The sequence below is a fragment of the Macadamia integrifolia genome, chromosome 4 (genome assembly GCF_013358625.1).
Source record: "Macadamia integrifolia cultivar HAES 741 chromosome 4, SCU_Mint_v3, whole genome shotgun sequence".
Classification (NCBI taxonomy): domain Eukaryota; kingdom Viridiplantae; phylum Streptophyta; class Magnoliopsida; order Proteales; family Proteaceae; genus Macadamia; species Macadamia integrifolia.
In genome coordinates, this window is record NC_056560.1 from 5,159,073 (window position 1) to 5,182,535 (window position 23,463).

The 23,463-nt window shown below is 38.5% G+C and overlaps 4 protein-coding genes across 8 annotated transcripts in view; 3 read left to right on the top strand and 1 right to left on the bottom strand.

Moving 5' to 3' along the window:
• Window positions 1–1,581: 1,581 nt before the first annotated feature.
• On the top strand, window positions 1,582–8,379 carry LOC122076017 (serine/threonine protein phosphatase 2A 57 kDa regulatory subunit B' theta isoform-like). Of its 4 annotated transcripts, XR_006139412.1 has the most exons (5): window positions 1,583–1,914; window positions 2,214–4,023; window positions 5,224–5,911; window positions 7,379–7,553; window positions 7,769–8,379. XR_006139412.1 is itself a non-coding variant. In XM_042641274.1 (4 exons), exons 2-3 carry the CDS (start codon window positions 2,803–2,805, stop codon window positions 5,581–5,583), a joined length of 1,581 nt encoding a protein of 526 aa, XP_042497208.1. In that variant the 5' UTR covers window positions 1,582–1,914; window positions 2,214–2,802; the 3' UTR covers window positions 5,584–5,604; window positions 5,736–6,032. The 4 variants fall into 4 exon arrangements, 3 of the variants coding, with proteins under 3 accessions (XP_042497208.1, XP_042497209.1, XP_042497210.1); XM_042641274.1 differs by lacking the exons at window positions 7,379–7,553; window positions 7,769–8,379 and having other exon boundaries at window positions 1,582–1,914; window positions 5,224–5,604; window positions 5,736–6,032; XM_042641275.1 differs by lacking the exons at window positions 7,379–7,553; window positions 7,769–8,379 and having other exon boundaries at window positions 2,214–2,270; window positions 2,382–4,023; window positions 5,224–6,032.
• On the bottom strand, window positions 6,100–7,847 carry LOC122076019 (cysteine proteinase COT44-like). The gene is made up of 4 exons (XM_042641279.1): window positions 7,352–7,847; window positions 7,021–7,256; window positions 6,588–6,728; window positions 6,100–6,463 (listed from the first exon to the last, which is right to left on the bottom strand). The coding sequence occupies exons 1-4, from the start codon at window positions 7,845–7,847 to the stop codon at window positions 6,173–6,175; spliced, it is 1,164 nt and encodes a 387-aa protein (XP_042497213.1). The 3' UTR covers window positions 6,100–6,172.
• A 5,767-nt stretch (window positions 8,380–14,146) lies between the features above and the next one.
• On the top strand, window positions 14,147–19,386 carry LOC122076018 (probable carboxylesterase 11). The gene is made up of 2 exons (XM_042641277.1): window positions 14,147–15,329; window positions 18,476–19,386. Exons 1-2 carry the CDS (start codon window positions 14,446–14,448, stop codon window positions 19,011–19,013), a joined length of 1,422 nt encoding a protein of 473 aa, XP_042497211.1. The 5' UTR covers window positions 14,147–14,445; the 3' UTR covers window positions 19,014–19,386.
• Window positions 19,387–20,959: 1,573 nt separating this feature from the next.
• The window catches only part of LOC122076020 (nucleoside diphosphate kinase 2, chloroplastic), a 5,209-nt gene continuing 2,705 nt past the window's right edge, over window positions 20,960–23,463 (top strand). The window contains exons 1-6 of one of the 2 annotated variants that reach the window (XM_042641281.1): window positions 20,960–22,334; window positions 22,470–22,526; window positions 22,620–22,706; window positions 22,878–22,958; window positions 23,076–23,188; window positions 23,309–23,358. In XM_042641281.1, coding sequence (XP_042497215.1) covers window positions 22,080–22,334; window positions 22,470–22,526; window positions 22,620–22,706; window positions 22,878–22,958; window positions 23,076–23,188; window positions 23,309–23,358 — 643 coding nt within the window. In that variant the 5' untranslated portion in view covers window positions 20,960–22,079. The remainder of the gene's footprint in view (window positions 22,335–22,469; window positions 22,527–22,619; window positions 22,707–22,877; window positions 22,959–23,075; window positions 23,189–23,308; window positions 23,359–23,463) is intronic. The other variant, XM_042641280.1, reaches the window with a different exon arrangement.

Sequence of the window (23,463 nt, forward strand, 5' to 3'; positions counted from 1 at the left end):
GGGGTGGGTTTGAAAATCAGTATAGAGAGGTCAATGGAAAGGAATATGATTCCCCTTGGATTCATATGTTAAATTAGGTGGTCCATCCCAAACCATGCAACCCACCTTCTACACAACCACTCCCCTGTATTTTTAGTAATTAAATTGTGTCATCTTCTACCAAAAAAAAACTGTCATCTTTACCATTCAAGTAATTTCTTGGATGTTGTTGTATTCTTTATCAATCCACCAAGAGAGGTTTCATCTCATGATTCTCATCAGCACAATATATGTCATGTGACATGTTAGATGGTAATCAGATTTCTTAAAGCAGGCCAGATCCTCTACTTACATGTGAAGTTTTATTTAATTGAAATTGCTAAGATGGCAAAATAAAACTTTGCAAATGAAGGAGGATGATTGATATTGATCCAAAAAATTCAAAATGCGGCCACTAGAGACCATGTCTCAATTTTAATTTTCTATTTTCTAGTAGAAACCATGTCTCATTTTTCAAATGATTGATTATTTTATTTTTAAATAAATAAATAGATCCCAATAAAAGTTGGACTCATGACCACTTATTTTTGAAGTAGTGGCAAGTGCCAGCTGAATTACCCATTTGGAGATATCTAAAGGTTGAATCGTTAAATCATTTTACCACATGACACAATTAGACGAAGGATAAAAATAATTTTACCTCAAAAATAGCTTATAGCTTATTTTGCATTTTTTTTTTCAAAAATTTTATTTTACCACTTGGCAATATTTTTTTACAGGTTGTCTTTATGCCCTAAATTGACTCACCAAATGGTATTTATAAATTACTTGTTATGCCTTTTTTTTTGGGTAAAGAAATTACTTGTTATGCTCTTGCCTTCCTTCCCACGGAACACACCTCTACCATCAGAGGCACACATGACCCCAGCAGAACATAAGACTCAAAAGCCAAGGTGTTGTAGCAGCAGGAGACCACCACTAAATCCTATGACTGTACATCTCACTTAAAACCAACTTTTTCATGGGCCCTTTGGTGTTAAAAATATATGGCCAGTGGCCATTCAAACTCCAAAAGGATGACATTGATTGGTCCATATGTCATTGGACCATGTGCCATTGTTCTAGAGAGATCTTGTTTTTGAGGGGAGTGGGTTTTACAATATTTTTGGAAACTTGGATTGATGGTCTCAGTAGAAGATTCTACACTTTGTGGACAATTGGACATCCAAGTTTCCATCAAAATCCTTGTCCTAAAAAAGAGTGAAGAGGACATTCATATCCATGGGAAGCATAAGATAATTACTCTAGTGATCACCTTTGATTAGTTTAAAAAAAATAATCAACTTTAATAATGTGAAATGCTATTAACAAAGATTTTTTTTTCAAAAAAAAATTAAATTCAGGAAAAGAAAGCCAAATAGAGTGTAAAAAGAAGAAAAATTGGAGGAAAAGTACAAAGTACAAACCTAAAAAAAGATGGGAAGTAGGAAAAAGAAACATGAGAAAAAGCAAAAAAAGCCGAAAGATTTTTTTTTTTTTTTTATGGAAAAAAAAGAAAGATTTATTGCTTCTCTGTTCAAAGTTCAAACCCAGAATTCCTTTTTATCTTTTTAATTAATCCTTTTTTCCTCCCAAACCCAAAGGATGGTCTAGACTCAAGACGCGGATTTGGTGGGGATGTTAAAGGCTGTTTCAGTCTGTTTTCTCTGACTTGTGAGGAAGCCCACAGAAGAAAAATAGAGACGGAGAGGAAAAAGAGAAATAAGGAAAAGAAAGCGAAAGAAGGGAGAGAGAGAGAGAGATTTTTCATTTTTCTAATAAAGAGTAGAAGGATTACTATCTATCTGACCTTTTCAGGTAGTGGGTTTTCTGGTTTTCGAACACTGATTTTGTTGCTTGCTCTTAATTCTCTCATCAGGTCCGGCTGAGCTCTCTGTGAGTATCATGTTCAACTCATCTTCTTTCCACTTACTCTTTAGCTATTTCTGAAAAAAAATCTATCTATATGTATGCATGTCTGATTATTAGTTTAGTAATATATTATCTCTTTCTAATTTTCTTAATTTTCTGTATGTATTAAATTTAATGGTTGGATTAAATTTAATGAAGATTGTATTCTGTTTTTTTGGATCATACTTGGATCTTCTTGCCATTTGATCCAGCTGAACTAGTGGTAATTTGGGGAACAGAACGAATTAGCGAAAGCGGAGACTAATATATGTTTGTTTTTGCAGGCTTCCCTTCTGGCCCTTGTTTCAAGTGGAAGAGAATAGAAGACAGAAGCTTCCGGGGTTTGTTTCCTGATCTTTGGTTTGAGTTGTATCTTTTTTGCATCTGTGCTTCTGATTTTAAGATAAAAGTTGTTCCTTTTCTCACACTTACTTGGGTTTTTGGGAAAGAAGGGAAATATATCATCTTTCGGAAAGTTGAAAAGCCGAGGGGATTTCTTGCTTTTGTGGGTTGATTCAGATTTCGGGTTTCTGTCTGATCTCGGACTGGAATGGAGTTTTGCCTCAGGAATTTCGTTTTAATAGTTGGTTTGATTGGTCTTTCCAGATGAGAAGGGGAAGCTGGCCCCCATATCTGGGAAAACTGAAGAATAGGGAAAGAGCAGTAGTATTCAGATGGAAAAGTAGAGATGGGAATTTTGGGTGGATTCACTGGCTTGAGATGGTTCATGAATCTCGGTTTTTATTTTTCTGAGAGATAACAGGGGTTTTCTGTATTGTTGATTGGTGTTTCCTGCTTTGAAGGAGCTTTAGGAAACCACTCACCTAGCAGGTTTCTGGGCTCAAGAGGAGCTGGTTGTTTATTAAGTCAATTATGATCAAACAGATACTTGGTAGGCTCCCTCGGAAGCCATCTAAGTCGGCTGAAAATCGTGAATTAGGTGGATCTTCGGGTCCTTCTTCAAATTCTTCTGCTAGTTCAAGAAGCAATGATCTAGTAAATAGCCGGCCTGTTAACCCAAACAGTGCATCTCTTCCAGCCCCTGATTTTTGTGCTTCAAATTCTGGGGTCAATCATGGGAATAAGCTTTCACAAGTTGTAAACTCAAAGCTTAATGGAAATTCTGCAACTTCTTCCTATGAGGCATTGCCTAGTTTTAGGGATGTCCCCAACTCCGAGAAGCAGAACTTGTTTATCAGAAAGCTGAACTTATGTTGTGTCGTGTTTGACTTCACTGACCCAACAAAGAGCCTGAAAGAAAAGGAAATCAAGCGGCAGACACTTCTAGAACTCGTGGATTATGTTACTGCTGCAAATGGGAAGTTTACAGAGATAGTCATGCAAGAAATAATAAAAATGGTATCAGCGAATTTATTTAGAGCATTCACATCCCCTCAACGTGAGAACAAGGTTCCAGAGGCTTTTGATTTGGAAGAGGAGGAACCTTTAATGGACCCTGCGTGGCCACACCTGCAAGTTGTGTATGAATTCCTTCTTAGGTTTGTTGCATCACCTGAGACAGATGCAAAGTTAGCCAAGAGGTATATCGATCACTCATTTGTTCTCAGGTTGCTAGATCTCTTTGAGTCCGAGGATCCTAGAGAGAGGGAGTATTTGAAAACAATTCTTCACCGCATATATGGAAAATTTATGGTACACCGCCCATTCATCCGGAAAGCTATCAATAACATCTTCTACCGTTTTATTTTTGAAACAGAAAAGCATAATGGGATTGCAGAGTTGTTAGAGATTTTGGGCAGTATAATCAACGGGTTTGCCCTACCGCTGAAGGAAGAACACAAACTATTTCTCGTTCGAGCCCTGATTCCTCTTCACAAACCAAAATGCATACCCATGTACCATCAGCAGCTGTCTTATTGCATTACACAATTTGTAGAAAAAGACTGTAAGCTTGCCGATACTGTTATAAGGGGTCTATTGAAGTATTGGCCAATCACTAATAGTTCAAAAGAGGTCATGTTCTTAGGTGAGCTGGAGGAGGTTTTGGAAGCGACCCAACCTCCCGAGTTCCAGCGCTGTATGGTCCCGTTGTTTCGCCAGATCGCTCATTGTTTGAGCAGTTCACACTTTCAGGTAGTGAGTTTTTCAAGGTTTTGTTACCATTATCTGCTTTCTAGTTTTTTTTTTCCCCCTGCATTAGATATGCTTCCCTTGCACCAAGTAAATGGTTTTTGTGGTGTGTTTCCTTTGTTGTTATAAATTATGGACCTCATATCTTTATTCAACTGAAGTGGGAACTAAATGATTTTTTTTCCAATCAACAATAAAAAATATGGTTTACCTTACTCTGTAATTCCCATTTCATTGTATTTGTATGTCAATAATCCTGCCTTTATCTGAACGTTCTTTCCCTTCTCTTTGGATGATGCTGTTGATTATCATTGATTAAAATAGACAAAGGTGAAGTGTATCAGGAGGCCCTAAAATCTTTTTCATCCTTTCATGACATCTACCATTTATAATGCTGTGGCATGTATTTGATGCATCACTACGTGTGAATGGTTGTGTTCTTATTCTTACAATAAATAAAGGAAAATGAAAAAGTAGCTCCACATGTTTGGGGTTCTTTTTTGGCTGGCAGTGAGTCATGAATAATTGACTGTCTCATTCATGGGAAAGATTTTATAATAATGATATTGGTAGAGCTATCTTGTTCATTGGATTTGCTGGAGGAGATTCATGGTCTGGTGCATAGGAGAAATGGGAGGGTATGGATATGGATATATTCTTACTTATTTAAAGGTGATCATTTGGATTTGTGTTATGATCTGTCATCATTTGTTTTGATTCCAGACTATTCGGGTACATTTAATGTGTCTGATATTTACCATTATAAATGACATTCCTCTTGTTTTAGTACTGACTTTTTTTATTTACTTATTTTAGAATAAAATGCTGTTACACACACACACACAAATAAGCAAAAAATAAGGTAATTGCAGAAATGTTGGAATGTAAGATGGAACAGGCGATGTACGTGAGCTTGTTAATATAGATCCATTGATGTTATCTAATCTGAAGTATTTTTTTCGACCCATATAAATTATATCCATCGTTCTTTTTACCATTCTGATTTTGTGTGGTAAGGGACACATGTCCTAACCACTAGTTCATGGCTTCATGCATGATAATAGCTTATAATCCGAAAATTGGAGTTTCCTTGAATTAGGGATTCAATGCATGGTCATATTCTTGTCTCAATTTTTCTTTTTGGCATGATAGCCTCTACACAAGGAGTTGAAACTGAATAAAACCAGTCCTTCTTGGTTGCAGGTGGCAGAAAGGGCTTTGTTCTTATGGAACAATGATCATATCGAGGATTTAATCAAACAAAACTGCAAAGTAATACTGCCCATCATCTTCCCTGCCTTGGAGAAAAATGCAAGAAGCCACTGGAATCAAGCAGTTCAGAGCTTGACAGTGAATGTACGCAAGATCTTCTCTGATCTTGATCCTGATCTATTTGAGGAGTGCTTGGTCAAGTTTCAGGAGGATGAAGCAAACGAGAAGGAGATTAAAGCTAAACGGGACGCCACCTGGAAGCGCTTAGAAGAGATTGCTTCGTCAAAAGCTGCAAGTAACGAAGCCGTTCTTGTTCCTCGAGTATTATCCCCCTATACATCTGTGGGCTAGGGGGATTAAAGAGATCTGTTGGTAGTTCCTTTCAACGATCTCAATTTTATGATGGGTGTCATGAAACTGTGACAAGCTTAGAAGGTGGAATGCTGTTATTCATCCTCTTAGTTTCTCACCCCAAGCTACTTGTGATTGTTTTGGGTTGTCAGGTCCCAGACGGTCAACACCAACACTGTACAGGGAATAAGACTGTATATATGGGGGACAAAGCATATGGGGTTTACAGGCAACTGCACTTTTCAGCCATAGAGGAAGATGTTTAGTACTTCTAGCTTTTCTTAGTTGATGTTCTAGAGGGTCACATAAAGGAGCTACAGCTCAAGAGGTATCTATCTACCTTGTTCACAAAATAGTTCTTTTGCTTCTATTGGTTCCTGGTTCCTGAATGTTAATTAAACTACTCGATCATAATTTATTTATATGTATGCCTTTGCTTTATTTTTATATTTTTTCTTTCAAGAATGGAAACGTTTCTTGGCATTTCTGTTATGCATATATACTTGATCAATCGGGTAAATGAGGAAACGATATAGTATGGAATTGTGCCAATTGCCAATAGTACAACATCTCTCTCTCTCTCTCTCTCTCATGATGTAAGAAATTGCCCAGAATCGCCGCCAGTGTGTGAGTTGAACAGGATTGCATTTGTTCTGGCTGTAGGATTGGGGGTGGATTTGATTGGATATGATGCCATCATGTTTATCCCACACAATCCCTCCTTAGAGTTGCTTCTTATCCGGATATATCCATTCTCTCCCCAATCAGATCCCCATGAGTTCTTCACAATCCAATACTCGATCCCTTTTTCTGTTTTCCCATATCCAATGATTGCAACCCCATGATCAAGGTCTGTTCCACAGAACCCATTAAATACTCCCTGTGTCAATATTGCAGATCTGTCAGTATAAACTTTTATAGATCATTTCTCCCTGTTCTTCATGTCAGTTATGGATAGTTGTTTTGGTTCAGCTCTGTTCAGTTCATTAGAGTGGGAAACTTACCTTGGTGTAGAACTGAAATTCAAGCCCCCCAGCTTCTATTGCAACCGAAACAGGCTGATGAGAGACAGCTCTCATAAGTGCATTGGGACTGTTGGCTGGAACATCTTCATAACCATCAATGGAGACCGTATGTGGATTCTTCTGCAAAATATTAATACTACCAGTCAACACATGGACTATATAGAAGTGATAAAAAGGTTTACCTGTGATTTTGTGGGTTACATTCAATTTGTTGGGCAGGATAGGGAGAACAAATTATTAACAGTTGGGACATTTACTTGGTTTTGATCCCACTGACGCATTAATTTTGAAAATCTTGATGCCTTTTGCTTATTCCAGTATTATTTGGTTGAATCAAGTCAGTTAGTTGGGTTAATCAAGGGAAAGTAGAAAATTGGAGCTTATAATTTGGCTAGTGGTTTTGCCATGATACCTTTGTTATATTGCATATGTTGTCACTAGCAGTGTAAGGATAATCACTCTCCCAGCTAATTCCTCCATTCTCAACAATGAACTGGAAAGCATAATCCATAAGCCCACCATTGCACCCTTCATTTACTTTCTTATCACAGTCGATTAGCTCTTGCTCAGACAAGGAAACCAACTTTCCTGTTCTGATTTGGTTGATCCCCTCAACCGCGGCAACCGTGGAAAAAGCCCAGCAGCTCCCTGTAATATCCAGGATGGAACACAGAACAGTCAAGTCAGTTATAGATAGTTATTTTGATTCAGTTCTATTCAGTTCATTAGTGTGGGAGACTTACCACATGGACCTTGGTCTTTGACTCCAGTGACGGCTCCTCTCTTCCTCCAATCGATGAAGGCTGGCAGTGGTTCCCTAACATTCTCATAACTGAAGTGTTGCTTCATGGACTGATGTTGCAGAAGCATTTGCCGAGCAGGTGTAGTGTACCTTGCTCGAAATTCTTCATTACTCAAATCTGCAAATTTATTGAGACCCAGAGTGTAAGTGATGTTACTCCTTTTATTACTTGCGTGAATGAACCACACATTGTTTTGAAAGATTTGGAATCTCTTCAGTAATGTGTTCTCATGGCCCCAACGTTGACCTTTGTTTCGGAGATCATACTCATGGGGTCGATGGACGGCGAGCCATCTTCTATATAATGCTAACAGGGCTATCTCACATTTAACATCTTCATCAGCAACTTCTATGACAGTATCACCAGGAGATGCAGAGGAGGTAGATGGGAATGAAAGTAGACACAACACAGCAAAGAAAAAGAATACAGTGGCCATGAGAAATGGTGATGGCCTGCAATGAGACGGGCTGTTCTTATTTGGTGGGGTGGTGGGTAGGGACAGAATTTTGGTTGCTTTGCTTGGGATAGGAGTGTCTTGCGTGTGAAGCAAAAGTGAGAGGGAGAGATGGATACTTAGTACATGCTCAAGGGTTGGCGTTGAAATCTCATGTGAAGTTCAAGTTGAGTGATGGAACTACAAAGGCTCACCAGACTTTAAGCTGAAGCTGAGCCAAGTAGCCAACCACCATGACCACGAGGAGTTGTAAAGCAGTGGGATCATGGTTTGAGGAATCGGACGATTTGTTGAATCTGACAGAATCGGCTGGATCTGATTCTGGTTCTGCTCGATTTGAATTGGCCAATTTGGTTCGATTTTGACTGAATTGGAATTGGAATCAGTAGAGAGCGATAATTTTGCTGTTACCACTTACTTGAACCTTGAATGGGATCTACCCTAGGCAGTTGAGACTTAAGGGTGTCAATTTAAAATCGAAAATGACCGTTTAAAACCGCTTTTGGTTTGAAAACCTTGAATCTTTGTCAATTTCTTTTGATTTTGGTTTCATTAAATCGGCAAATCAAACCGAATTACCATTTTTGAATCGTATAAGGAACCAAATAAATCATATATATTTTTTAATATTTTAATTAATGTGGATTATAAATCTATTCATTTTTATTGTTTGTAAAAAAAAAAAATGGTGGATTATGACCAACATAGCATGTAATGTCTACTCACGACTTTTAACCTCCTTACAAGCTTGAGGCAATAAGATTGTGCACTCCCTATTACCAATTGCTTTAAGTTTAAATCTCAAAAAGACAAAAAAAATTGGTATCAGAGCGAGTGTTCAACATATATACATGTAAGACAACTTAGGAGTATAGCAAATAAGAGAGTTTTGATGGCAAAAATAAATGAATTGTGTATCTTCTTCTTCTTCTTTCTTCTTCCTTTTTTTATTTTTTTTTATTTTTTTATTTTTTTATTTTTTTTTATTTTTTATATCAAAGCAAGTATTATATGGAACTTAAATTTATCATCCTTGTACACCTAAAAAAATTTATTATCCTAATTCATTTTAAAGTTACCTCACATCAACTTCTCTTTTCGTTCATAATGTCCTCAACTGGAATTTCATTATGATTTTGATCTCATTAGGCAGATGAAGATATTATGAATATCTTTTCCAATCTTCTTTCACCACATAAACTAGCTCATAAAAAAGTCCAGGCAATCATTGAATAAGCATTTCCCATACATTGGGCCACCTCTCGATTTCTATTTTGTTTCATTTTATTTATAATAAGTTATTTATGAATAATTTATGGGTTAAAATATATAAATTTTTTTGATAAATAGTACATAAAATAAATTCTAGAATGAGAAATAGGTTTATCATGTCAATGTGTGAAATAAATCTACAACCATGATATAAATTTTTTTTTGGGTAAATACAACCCTGATATACGATGAACAACTATTTCAATCTCATTAAACAAACATAGAATCTTAGCTCATGAAAGTTGTTTTTATTTGTTTATTTTTTGACAAATTTTTTATATGTTGAAAGTTGTTTCCTAATTTATCTTTTTGTATAGATAACAATTTGAAGCCGCAAATCTCATATTCCGGCACTTGACAATTAACATATTTTTATGGATACATGTGCATGATTCATGAGATTGTCTAAGATGGAACATTGGCAACATATTCATCTTCTTCGATTCCATCAATGCCCTTTCTTAATCTCATTTATGTTCTCGAAAACGAAAGGAGTTAGTATATAATCGATCAAAAGGTCAATTAAGAATTTTTTTTTCTTTTTAATAATATAAAAAAAATTCTCTTTTATTTTCAAAGATTAAAAATAAATTTATGTCTTCTCAATGCCCTATTTCCTCTTTCTCTAAATAATATAATATAAATACGATGCTTCAAACACGTGTCAACAATGCAACTGATCACTCCATCAGTCTGGTGAGAAGCTCCTTCTTCACAAACAAGTTTAACTAACTATGAGATGATTAACCATGTTGTGACTCCCTAGCATGGATCTAAAAATCAGATCGAATTGATCAAAGTTTATAGATTGGATCGATATCATCCTTGATCAATCCTAGATCTTGATCGATTTGATATTTAGATTGATATCAGTTGAGATCAATCCCGATCTATATCAATTGAAATCGATCCCAAATTTTAAAACCTGTTCCCCATTCCAATCTTTGTACAATGTACATATAGTACTCACCTCTTTCAAATAATGCTAGCCTTACTAGTATCAACCTTGGGCTCTTGCAATTTTCCTATAGGCTCTATCAGCTTGAAAGGAAAACAAAAGAAAAGAAAATAAATCAAAATCAATGCTAAAATGAGTTATTGTAATTATTATTTTGCATGATCGTAAACATTTCAAATATGATAAGCAAATTTGAGGAGAGAATGTACACATTGGTTGCATTATTGACATTTTTCATGCCATAATCGCACAAGGGGGATTGTTTCATGATTTTGTACATAGGGACCACATGGTCAGGGAAGAGAGTGTGTAGGAGGGTTTTACTGGTGGCGTAGCATATATATCAAGGTATTTGTTCTAATTCAGTAGATGAGCTGCGTGCCTTGATTGTGAATTCAGTGGTTAAGGTTATGTACGAATATGAATTTCTCAGATTTTTCTATTAATTTTGATTCTACCTTGATTGTGAATTTAGTGTCTAACAGGTTATGTGAGCTATGGAGTTGTTGGTATTGGTTTGAGGAAATTATGACTCTATGTGACTCTGTTAGAAGTCAAATCACTTTCTCTTTCTGGGAAAATAACAGAGCGATAAATTGGTTGGCGAACTTGGCATGTGTTTTAGCTATGGATTCTATTTCTCTTGGTGATCAAGCTCTTCCTAGAGAACTTAACTAAATCGTTAGGAAAGATAAAGTTGGATGGCCAATTTTTAGAATTCAAATTTTCCTTTGGATTGGTTGGTGGTGATTTGAGAATGCGAGTGCCTCTGCTGTTTGGGTTGAAATAAAGCAGGTCATGTCTTTCATACAAAAAAAAAAAATAAAGGTAATTTACAACGCCACGCCCTAAAGAATGCCATTATTATAAGAACACTTCCTTTATATTATCAAATTAGACTCAGACCCCTTGGCGTTAGTTACTGTTAAATGAAGAGCTAAAATGACTGTTATACCCTATAGACTAAATCTTATGTTTTGACCGAAGTCCACTTCACCCCTATCTCTAGTCACCTACACCGTGCAATTGAGAAGGAAAATAATCCTCTGTTTTTCTCATCCCTGTTTTTCTTTGTTTTGCTATCTATAAAAAAAAAAAAATAAAGGTAATTTACAACGCCACGCCCTAGAGAATGTCATTATTATAAGAACACTTCTTTTATATTATCAAATTAGACTCAGACCCCTTGGCGTTAGTTACTGTTAAATGAAGAGCTAAAATGACTGTTATACCCTATAGACTAAATCTTATGTTTTGACCGAAGTCCACTTCACCCCTATCTCTAGTCACCTACACCGTGCAATTGTGAAAGCCATCAAGCGCAGGGAAAATCATATATATATATATATATATATAGAGAGAGAGAGAGAGAGGCGCACTTTCCGGCACAGCGCACCGACGGTGGTGTTCTCCTTCACTGAGCAGAGGCGAAGGAGAAAGAAAAACACCCCAGCTAAAAGCACAAGAAAGAGAACATGAAAGATCATGGTGGAATCACTGGACGAAAATGCTAAACCTAACATAGCAGCAAGGCAACCCCAAGCCTCAGAAACGAGATTTTGGGCACAACCCATATTTGAACATTAACATAAGGAAAAGTTTGAGATCTGGGCAAGCAGTTCTGCTCGGTGTAGCAGAATTCACTTTTTCACATCAGCTAACGGCTTTAATTATCCCTTTTTTTTTTTTTTTTCTATTGCAATTTTGCACTTCTGCCCATGTTCCCATGTTTGAACACATAAGGGAAAGTTTGAGATCTGAATTCTGTTACCCCGAGCAGAACTGCTTGCCGAGATGAAATTTCTTCGTTCTGGGGTTGGGATTTTCCCATTTTCGTTAACCACCTGAGATCTGAATATTGCTACAGTACGACCTTGTATCAGAAACAGAGAAATAGAGAGAGGGAGATACTACGTTTCAAGGTAGATCGTTTGTGATGTTAGGGTTTCTATTTTGACTTTGAAGAAAGGAGAGGAATAGAGATTGGAGGAAGAAAGGAAAGGACTCTGCTGGTCGCCGCGAGTCCCACTCCCTCCACGTAGCCGTCTGTAGCGGCTGCCGGTGCTCTGAAAGGTATCGATTTGGGAATGGGTATATTAGGTATCGATTGGGTTCAGGACTTCAGGGTATAGTAGCCATCGATTTGGGGATGAGGGCTTTCGGGTATTTTAGGTATTTCATATTTAACAAGGGCATTTTGGTATTTAAAAGAAAATATAGTAGCTGACATCAGTATATAAGGTATATTCTGTAACATTGAGTGACCGCAGGTAGGGGTGTCAATTGATCGGGTCGATTCGGTTTCAGTCGGGCTTAATCGGACTTGAAGACTTTCAAAAGACTGCATCATGTCCACCCATTTAACTAATCAGGCTTAGTTATTGAGGGCATGGTACGCTTTATATTCGATCGGTCAGCCTCAGACTATAATCGGGTTATCTTAATCTGGCTTTAGTATGGCCTTAACTGGGCTACGGATATGTTTAATGTTAAACGGACTTTAATCGATTTTTAAACAGGGCGTCTTTAAAATGTGTTCTTATATTCCAGTCCACTCATACAAGCCCCAAAAAATGACAATAAATCAATAAATGATACCAAATATAACCATTATTTAAAATGTGAACATGTTTTTACATTTTAGTTTTTACTCTTTAATTTGGGGGGTAAAATAGGTATTCTATAATCATTAAAGAGCTGGGCCAAGCCGGTGCACAATAGGCCGATCTCAGTCCGGTGTTATTCGGTCAGTCTCAGTCAGGAGCCCGATGGTCTTAATAGTAAAACCAAGATCGACCGTTTGTAAATGGGTTGGGCTCAAGCCCGACACGTTTAATAAATGGTCCGGGCCAAGTTAGTCTATAAACTGTCGGACCTGATCGATTTAATTGGGTCAGGCCATGAATTGACACCCTAATGACAGGGGGTCTAAGTATAATTTGATGAAACAAAGGGGATGTTCTTATAATTATGGGATTCTCTAGGAAATGGCATTGTAAATTATCCAAAAAAAAAGGTTATGTTCCCCTTTTGTATTCTGTTTTTATTTTATTAATAATATTTTAAGAACTCCCTAGGTCCCAGATGATGTTCGAGTTGAGACTAGCTTCTTCTAGAATCTAGATATTAATAGAGAGAAGATGATGAAGGTCATATAGAGTTGTTCCTTACTTGCTGCTTTTAAAATAGGGATATTCAAATCACCATAATTCTCTAATTTGTTACCTTTACGTACACTGGGTCATTAGTCATCACGCATAATGCATAAATAGGTTAAAAATTTTCCTGAAAAAGAGAAAAAAATGTTTCCACTTATTTCTAATTATTATTATTATTATTTTTACTGTTGGAATAAAATTTCACATTATCATATTGAATAGATTTACTCATTTACCTATGTTTATCTATATTAAAAATCTTTTATCCTTGGTTCAATTACAGCGTTACAATCATACGAGTAGGCCAAGATTGATATCGGCAGAGGCCAGTCCCAAATTCCTAATTTGGGTCAAAATTCGATATGGGAATTTCTCAAACCGTGTCACTCCCGATACGTTACACTAAATAAAACACCGAATCCGCCACCGGTCCACCCAACAAATTTTCACCTGGCAGGTGAAAAAGGCCATAGCTCCTAAAAAAAAAAAATCTTGTTGCCAGCCGACATATGACGCTAAAAAAACACTGCTCCGAAAAGCCGAAATAAGGCTGCTCGTACGCGCACGGCGCACCATGCGCCTCGGGCCACCGCAATACTCATAATGGAGTGGAATGCCTCCCCGACGCACACGTCGATGACGCACGGCTGAGATCCCTGCTCTCTAGTGATATACAGTGGAGCCCATGTCAAGGAAGGATCCTGGCCGTGCGTCAGGAATGCGCACGTCGATCTGGCATTTACCCCAGTAGTGGAACACACATACACATTTCACCGACAGTACAACACACCCTCTGATCTCATCATTCAAAATCAAATCAAATCACAATAATAATAATAATAATAATAATAATAATAATAATAATAATAATAAAAGGGGATAATATGAAATGAAATTACTTCTTCTGTCGCTCTTCCCCATTCTCTCTCTAGTCTCCCTATAGCCTCTTCCTCTCGGCGGCGTGTTCTTTTCAAAGATTGAATTGAACCATTTTCTTCAATTTAGATCTTTCTATGAAGTCTCCGTAGCCAGAGAGCTCTAATTTGAACCGTAATCGCCATGATTTCACCGTTATCTTCACAGAGCAAAACCTTTTTTTTATCTATCGCGCGGCTGGTTTCTGCAAGGGAAAGCAAGGAGTGACCAGAAAGAGAGGGAAAGTGAAGGACGGGAAGGGAAGGGAAGGGAAGAGATGCCTAGCGTCGCTGTGAAGCTCTATAGTGTATTCTTCAAATTCCTTCTTAAACATCGTTTGCAGAACCGTATCCAAGCCTCTTTTGATGATAACAACCCTTTCGGTGTCACTTCGCGGCCTGAAGAATCAGTCGCCGCAGCTAAGCCTTCTTTCATCGATGGTGTTGCTACCAAAGACATCCACATTGATTCTTTAACCTCTCTCTCCGTTCGTATCTTTCTACCTGACACCTGCCTTGCCGCCTCCGAATCTGATTTACATGCCCAATCTAGGGCAAGGGTCAGGGCTTCTTCCAGGTCCTTAGATCCGGATTCCTCACATGCTTCTGTCGATGCTCATCATAACAACAACCGTCGTAACAGCTATGGCCCATCCACATCTCCCACGCCTGCTGCCAACATGGCTGATCAGATCCGCAGGAGCAGCTATGGTGGTAGCAGCCAGGCTGAGAGCTTGATTTCGAAACAGGAGACTGGAGCTTACAGGGGCTATGCACCTTCCTTGGAGAATAAGCAACATTCTTTTCGTAAGTTGCCAGTAATGTTGCAATTTCATGGTGGAGGGTTTGTTACCGGCAGCAATGACTCGTCCGCCAATGATATTTTCTGTAGACGGATCGCGAAATTGTGTGATGTGATTGTCATTGCGGTTGGTTATAGGCTAGCCCCTGAGAACCGGTATCCGGCGGCGTTTGAGGATGGTTTAAAAGTTTTGCATTGGTTGGGGAAGCAGGCAAATCTGGCCGAGTGTAATAAGTCCCTTGTCAGTAAACGCGGTGGCGGTGCTGATATCCGGAGATCTGATACTCATCGGCAACTTGCTGACACTTTTGGTGCGTCTATGGTAGAGCCTTGGTTAGCTGCTCATGGAGATCCCACCAGGTGAGATTTGAATCTAATACGCTTCGTCTGCTTTTATCTGACAGTGAACGATTTTACACACCTATCTTATAATTTTTCTCTGTTAAGAATTAACTCTATGTTTTCTGAAACCAAGTTCTGGAATGCAACACTTGTTGGGCAAGTTTTCGATGCATCTGTCCATCGAAATAGTGCTTTTATTAAGAGAAATTGCAGTGATAACGATATACTTCGTTACTACAATTTGCAAATTGGGAGACTTGCACATAATTACATGATTCTTAAATGTTTTGCAAGATCGATATTTATCTTGTCCTGCAGATTAATATGACAATGTGGATTATGCTACAATTTACTAGCAGTCTTTTATTCAATTTTTATCCCAATAGGTTATGTTATGGTTCTCCATGGCTGCTTACTACTATTTTTAGCATTTTCTTAATCTCATAAAGAGGATTACTGGATGCTAAAATGAATTTTTGAGCACATTTGGTTATCAGACATTGTATGTTTTCCTGAATAAAGGGGGTAATGATTCTTATATTCTCTTCAAAGCACTGAAGTGGCTCATGTAGTGATGATGGTTTAAGACTTTAGTGGAAGGAGGCTGGTGATTACCAATCGGAGTGACAATGTCATTTGAGAGTTTTGTATTTAGTGAATGACAGGATTTCCATAGAAAGAATAAATGGAAGTGGAAGGCACATCTCAAAGAAAACAAGGTGCCGAGTGGTAGACCATTAGATTGAACAAACCAAATCAAGAGAGTAACCTGAAATCTACAACTCCATTCTTAGCTGACCCATTTTATTTGGGTTACCATCCACCTGAACAAGTTGTTCAAGATTGAGTGTGGTAATGGAGCCTCCAAGGGCCACCTGAACCCAAAACAAGCAACATATGCTTGTAGCCAAGTCATACTCAGAAATCTTGGACGTCTTGGGGACCGAGACGTAACCTAGTATCACTGAAATTTCGGCCAAAATTTTGCCCCAAATTTCTAGCAATAGCCTAGAAAAAAAAAACCTGGGACGAAACCTAGTACTCCTTCCCTTGTTACTTTACATATAGGTAGTTGAGTTTTGAGTTATTTCTTTTATTTCTGTTGATGGAGTCGTAGTTAGAGTTGGACTTAACTGATTGGGACTCTTCTATTTTAACTCTTTAAATAGCAGCTTTTTGTCTATCGTTGGACAGATCTAAATTTTAGAAAGTTGAATGAAATTGGGTTAATAACTTTGCTGCCAAGAGCTGCATATCTTTCTGTCCTCTTAAATCCTTCTCCCATCTCTTCTTCTTTTCTTTCTCCCTACCTTGCTGCCACAATGTTTGTACCAACCCCTGCTCTGTTCTAACTTGATTTACAGCCCCAGTCATTAGCATCGATCCCTACTGATACTCCTCATATCAGTTTGAGATTTTAAGAGGTCATTCCTGTGGTAGAAACAATTCACCCTACACAGATTTGATCTCTGCTGGAAGTTCTGACCAGAACTTCAAATCTGGTTCTGTCCTTGCACTAGATCGGAGTTGCAGAAGTTTTACTTCCTCTTTTGATTTCTGTTTTGAACACCCAACGATTGGATACTGTATGATGGAGTAATCGAACCTTTCCGTGAGTTTCAGCCCAATTGAAGGTCCCAGTGGTGAGTTATCTTACATGGTTTGAAGCAAGTTCTTCTTCCCTTACTGTTTTGACGTGAGGTTGAAGAAGCTTCTTGCTTATTAGTATTAAAAAGCCATTTTCTCTTATTTACAGAAAAAATCCCTCCAGTTGTAATTTTTCTTACAGTTTGACCCCTTCGCTTATTACTTTACATATAAGGTGCAGAATTGTTTCTGAATTTACAGAATTGCCACCTTTCTCTAGTAATTGGATTTAATTGTCTGAGTGGGCCCATAAGTGATCCAAAATAAGGTTTTCAAACCCCAGGACCACAATTACCATGTCTTACCTTGAAGACAGTTTAACACTAAACCTCTTTAGAGGAAGCTAAACAGTATAGGCCGGGACACAAAAAAAAGGTCTTTGAGCAACTAAAACTCCCCTTCTCTGTTGGTAAAGTAGGCAACTCTCTCTAGATAAGATCCATGCAAAAATCTCCATCCTCACTAGAGCTCCCTTGATTTGTACTGTGCAGGTTTTCTAAGAATATATAGTGCTTCTTGTTGCCACTGAACTAAATTAGGAGAGATTTCTTTGGCTAGGGCAACCCCAGTAAGGAGGAGTGATATGATTCAGATTGAGAGGGTTACAAGAGCTAGGGGTAGGCCTAAAATGACCAGAGGAGAAATTGTGAGGAATGACATGCGTGGTTTAAGCCTCGTACCAAGTATGACCTTGGATAGAGCCTATTGGAGAGCAAGGATCCATGTGACCGACCCTATTTAGCTGAGATTCTTCTGCCTTGCTGGGCTGTGTCATTTTTCCTCTTACTTTGCTACTTTCATCTTTCATCTTCCACCTCTCACTTTTCATAGTGCATTTTTTCATCTTTCATTTGTCATGTCCCATTATTAATATGTTTGGATCCATGGAGCCGACCTCATTAAGTTGGGATAAGGCTTAGTTTATTGTTGTTTCTTTGGCTAGGGCAACCAGAGATCTACGAGCTTGCGGCAGTGTGATTTCCTTAATGAATGATGATGTGAACTGGATATGTCTGGGCCTTCTGTGTTCTGTGTTCAGTTTTTTATGTCCTTTTTAATTTCTCAGTTTTCTCCAAATTCCAATACTCATCTGGCTTCTTATCTCTGCGAGAGGATGTACAATTATTTATGTTGGCTAACAGTGTTTATATCTTCTTTGGGTCCTCATAATTCTGTATAGTCTTCTTCTCATTCTGATTAGTGACTAAAAACATTTTTGATAATGTGTTTGAGTCCCTTAATGATATAAGGATGTAATTCCTGGTATGAAATTACTTGCAAGCATTGACACTGTCTTCCCTGATGAGACAGTACTATCTCCCAAAGCAGTATGCACTTGGCCAATTGACATGGCCTCTTTGAGGAGGAAAATATTGGCTCATTTATTGTGCATTTCTGTGTACCCCTAAGGTATTCGGTTCTGTGCAATGGTCAAGGATTTGCATGGTTGTTGTTTACTATTTTCTTACCATCCTGAAAGCTGTACCCCTAACTTGGGTTTCATGTCATTCAAACAGGTGTGTTCTCCTGGGTGTGAGCTGTGGTGCAAACATTGCAGACTATGTGACTCGGAAAGCAGTGGAGGCAGGCAAACTTCTGGATCCTGTCAAAGTGGTGGCGCAGGTCTTAATGTATCCCTTCTTCATTGGCAGTGTCCCCACACATTCGGAGATCAAACTAGCAAACTCTTACTTCTATGATAAAGCAATGTGCATACTTGCATGGAAGCTCTTCCTACCAGAGGAGGAGTTTAGCCTGGACCATCCAGCTGCTAATCCTCTAATTCCTGGGAGGGAACCACCACTCAAGTACATGCCCCCAACGCTAACAGTGGTTGCAGAGCATGACTGGATGCGAGACCGTGGCATTGCGTACTCAGAAGAGCTAAGGAAGGTTAATGTTGATGCTCCTGTCCTGGAGTATAAAGATGCTGTACATGAGTTTGCAACACTTGACATGCTCCTTAACACCCCACAGGCCCAAGCCTGTGCGGAGGACATCGCAATCTGGGTCAAGAAGTATATCTCACTCAGAGGCCATGAGTTCTCTTATTGAGTGGATGTAAACAAATGTGGCAATAGCTATAGCAGGAGCAGCATTTTTGTGTATTCTTATTTCTTCTACAAGATGAGGGGAGAGCCTCAACTCCCATTACTCAGCTGTCCTGTACACGGGGTGTGTTTTTCCTGCCAATCTTCCTGTTACAGCCTTTAGGTCTCTTTCAATATTTTTTTTTTCTTCCGAATTTTTCGTTATTCTTTTTTGTTCTGCTCTTTTTGTAAGATATATCAGAGTAGTAGGAATGTTTAGACAGAGATGGATTGTCGTTCATGTTCGAGTTCATATTCTTGATATGTTCTGAGAACATTATTGGTTCTTGCTCTCTACCCTGCCCATGAATGTATTTAATGTTTATACCTTTCTCTAAGTTTGGGGTTGTGCGAAAGTTTTATGTTGGCACATACCTGCAAGGCTGTAATACACAGTGATATGGATAAACCCATGTAAGGGGGGACAACTCTTCTTTGACAACTATTATTAATGTCACGAAACAACCTAGCCGTTGTTAGTTTCTCAAGGCAAAAGCCATGTAAAACGGTAAAAAGTTTCAGTAAATTAATAAAAACTTAGGCTACGTTTGAAAATGTTTATTTTGTTTCTGTGTATAGAAACAGCAAAAATGGTTTTTCACGTTATCAGAAACAAAAATTGATTTTTTGGTGTTTGATAAACTTATTTTTCAAAACAATTTTTACAGATATAATGCCATTAAAAAAACCCAATAGTATCATCGGATGCCCAAAAGGGAGAAATGGCTTGGTTGTCTCTTTTTAGGTTTAAATGGTTGAGAGATTTATCAGTATAATAACCTTTTTTTTTTCCTCTTAAATTCGTTTCTAGAAATGACAAAACAAGTCTTGTCAAAGTCGTTTCTAGAATTGTAAATAGACATAAATTTTAAATTATGTTTCTAAAAAACGAGTGAAATGTAACAACTTTATCAAATGCTTATTAGGTTATTTCTCCGTCTTTTGGAACAAGAAAACACAGAAACAGAATGTTGTCAAACGGTGCCTTAACTTTTATATTGATTATCCTTGAAATCTTCCTGATGCTCTATTTGGTTGCAAGGGAAGTGGAGAAAGGAGATGAAGGCAAGATTAGTGAAGGGAATTATTTACATTAAAATATGCGAATTGTTTGAATACCAGAAAAAAGAATTTATAACTATATTTGCCCAACCGGTTTGATAAAAGTATGTAAATAGTAGAAGACATTTGCCGAAAGTAGACCTTGAGACCGAAACACTGAAGATTCGGCGGAGAGAGGAAAGGCAAGGGCCCTACAAGCGAGGTGATTCTGGCCCGTTAGGAAAACCTGGGACCGATACAAGTAGTTTCAGAACGATTAGATAGAGGTTTGTGATTGCAAACGGCTTATTCCCACCATATACGGACGGATTGACTCCCCTTACTCAACATAGGGCCCACACACCCTTTCCAACCAAGCATCAAAAATGATTTTTTTTTCTATATTTTTTCGAAGGAAAAAAAATATTTGCATTTTCCTTATAACCAAAAGGACATGGTTTTTAACTTGAAACAATTGGAGAAAGTAAAAAAATCATTTTTTTTAACACTTATTTCCCTTAAAATTTCCCACTTAGATGGTTTTAACATGAAACAATTGGGTTCCACCAAAAAGGAAAAAAAAACAATTGGGGATTTTATGTGAATATTAAAACATATTTTTTTCTGGGAAATTCGTTTCTGCGAATCAGGGATGGATCACCGGATCCAGATCTCTACAATTCTTTCAAGGTAAGCTGCAACTAGGTGCAATTCTCCCTTAATCTGGTGACATGTGTCTTTATCAATGTGGACGGTCAAGATTTGGTGAGAGATATCTTAGGGCAAGCTGGGTTTGAATCTAGAAAAAACCCAATCCGATCCATCCTTTGCAAAAGGATCCGCTGTAAAGGGGATTCGTCTTCTCCGACGAGGTATCTCTCTATCCTTTACAATGACTCACCCCGTTCCCCTGAACAGGGGCTTCGTGTTGCCCTCAGAAGTTCTGGTGGCATGTTAGTCCAACAGCTCTGCTTCATAGCATCGACTGGAACGAAAACATCCTGAACTACTCGATGTGATCTCGATCGTAAGCCATAGCCCAGCTTCAACTCAAACCCTTTCCTCGAGATACTACCAAAATCCCCCTTCCATGTCTTGGATCATGCTCTTGAATGACATCTACTACTCTCACCTCCTCTGTAAGTCAAATAACAGTATACACATACCCACAAACCTGCAAATCCTTACCAATTACACGCCGTGTTATAAAAAATCATAACCCCAATCTTTGTACCCAACAATTTACTCACAAGCCATTGACTTTAAACATTTACAAAAACCGAATCTTATAAGGGAAAATACTACAGGTTTCGCCCACTGACCCTCAATTCAACAACCACAGAATAAATCATCGAAGAAAAAGAAACCCGCTTTCATGGATTCGACAACATAGAGCAAAATCCACAGATGACCGAAGTAGTGCCAGGGATCCGTCCCTTCAAAGTCCGATCCCTCTCTCTCTCTGTCTCTCCCCACTCGTGTTTATCTATCTGGAAAGCTTCACCGTTATAGTTCGAACTGCTTCCTAGGCCTTCAGTGGTGCTGTTACAGAGAGCCATACCCATGTAGGAAGAAGGTGGATAAGACAGAAATTAGAGTTTTTTCTGAGAAGACGAAGCCCTTGCTCGCCGGAAAAGACGAAACCCCTTTGCAGCTGATCGATCGGGTTGGGTTTTGTTTTAGATCCAGACCCAGCTAGCCCTCAGATATCTCTCACTTAATCTTGGCCGTCCACATCGATAAGGACACATATCGCCAGATTAAGGGGAATTGCGCTTGCACCTTGAGGGAATCTTGGCCGTTCACAGAGCAGGAGAGAGTCGAGAGACAGTTGGATTGGAATAAGCGTCCGGCGTTTCAACGGTGGACTCGACTTTTGTTCGCTGGATAGTTTGGTAAACGTGTCCGTAAATCCATTCGTTAGTTCATCTCTGAGAGAGAGAGAGAGAGAGAGAGAGAAGCACAGGGAGAGAGTGAAAAAAGAGGGATAATGGAAGCTCTAGCGGTCTTTGGAGGAAGTCCCCGTGTTTCAACTTCATCCCTTCAGTCAGCTTCAGCTACTATTATAAGGAGTGGGAATGGAAGCTTATCTTACACTCAGAATCTTACTCTGAGCACTCGCCATCTTTCTGCATTCCATGGGTCTTCTTCCCTTTTCTTGTGTTCCCCAAGTCTTTCCCATCCTAAAAGGCGAGCCCGGAAGATCAGACCCAATATCTTCCTTCCCACCTTGATTGCTTCCATGGTCAGTTCTTCCTTTTATGGCTTTAAATTTACCCTAAAACGAGAACCCATTTCAACTTTTCTGCTTTCTCTCTTTTTTTTTTTCTTTTTTTTGGTGTGTGTAAAATCCCTTTTTTATTTCTTTTGTTTCCCCCAGGAAGATGTTGAAGAGACGTACATTATGGTGAAGCCTGATGGCGTCCAACGTGGCCTGGTAAGCTTCTTTGGGGTTTCCTGAATATTGGGATATTCTCGGTGGTTGAATGCTCTGTTTAAACTGTATTACACGTGAACTGTTTGATTTTAGGTTGGAGAGATAATCTCTCGGTTAGAGAAGAAAGGGTTTAAGTTGACCGGCTTGAAGCTTTTCCAATGTCCCCAGGAATTAGCCGAGGTTCGTGATCGAAACCCACGACTTCATTCACTTTCACCTCCCCTTCCCCTTCCCCCAAATCAACCTAATTAATGGGTAATTTTCTGTGCATTGGATGGTTAGCTGATCATATCAAAACCCTTTTCTCACATTTTTAAGATTATTGGATTACCTTTTCTTTAATTGCTGTAGGAGCATTATAAGGATCTTCAGGCCAAGCCATTCTTTCCTAAACTTATTCAATACATAACTTCTGGCCCAGTTGTGTGCATGGTACTGTTCTCACCTTCTCATTATCTTTGTTTTATTTTTGATGAAGCAATTAAAAATAGTGAAGTTCATGGAACTCGAGTGTTCATGAAAACTTAATTGTGTTCTTCTGTGGGCAAGGCTTGGGAGGGTGTTGGTGTTGTTGCTTCTGCACGTAAGCTTATAGGGGCAACAAATCCTCTTCAAGCTGAACCAGGCACTATTAGAGGGGATCTAGCAGTACAAACAGGAAGGTGAGGGTTCACAGCATCTTATATTACTTGTGGACTTCTTAATATTGCAGTCATACTATTTTTTAGGATTCTGAAAAATTAAAAATTTCGAAGGCAACCTCTAACTGTGACTTTTGGCAGGAATGTTGTTCATGGAAGTGACAGCCCCGAGAATGGAAAACGTGAAATTGGTGAGGGTTTGATATTCTCATGAATTCTTTATTAATTAGACTCTGCACTCTTTGTTTGTTGACTGCTGTGAAAATTAGTACTGCTACCTTATTTTGAGCTCCCCC

Coding starts and splice junctions, on each gene's coding strand:
- LOC122076019 (XM_042641279.1), bottom strand. CDS start 7,847: ATGGCCACTGTATTCTTTTTCTTTGCTGTGTTGTGTCTACTTTCATTC. Junction 6,729..7,020: donor ACATATGCAATATAACAAAG/GTATCATGGCAA, acceptor AATATTTTGCAG/AAGAATCCACATACGGTCTC. Junction 6,464..6,587: donor AATTTCAGTTCTACACCAAG/GTAAGTTTCCCA, acceptor ATATTGACACAG/GGAGTATTTAATGGGTTCTG.
- LOC122076017 (XM_042641274.1), top strand. CDS start 2,803: ATGATCAAACAGATACTTGGTAGGCTCCCTCGGAAGCCATCTAAGTCG. Junction 4,024..5,223: donor TGAGCAGTTCACACTTTCAG/GTAGTGAGTTTT, acceptor TCTTGGTTGCAG/GTGGCAGAAAGGGCTTTGTT.
- LOC122076018 (XM_042641277.1), top strand. CDS start 14,446: ATGCCTAGCGTCGCTGTGAAGCTCTATAGTGTATTCTTCAAATTCCTT. Junction 15,330..18,475: donor GCTCATGGAGATCCCACCAG/GTGAGATTTGAA, acceptor TCATTCAAACAG/GTGTGTTCTCCTGGGTGTGA.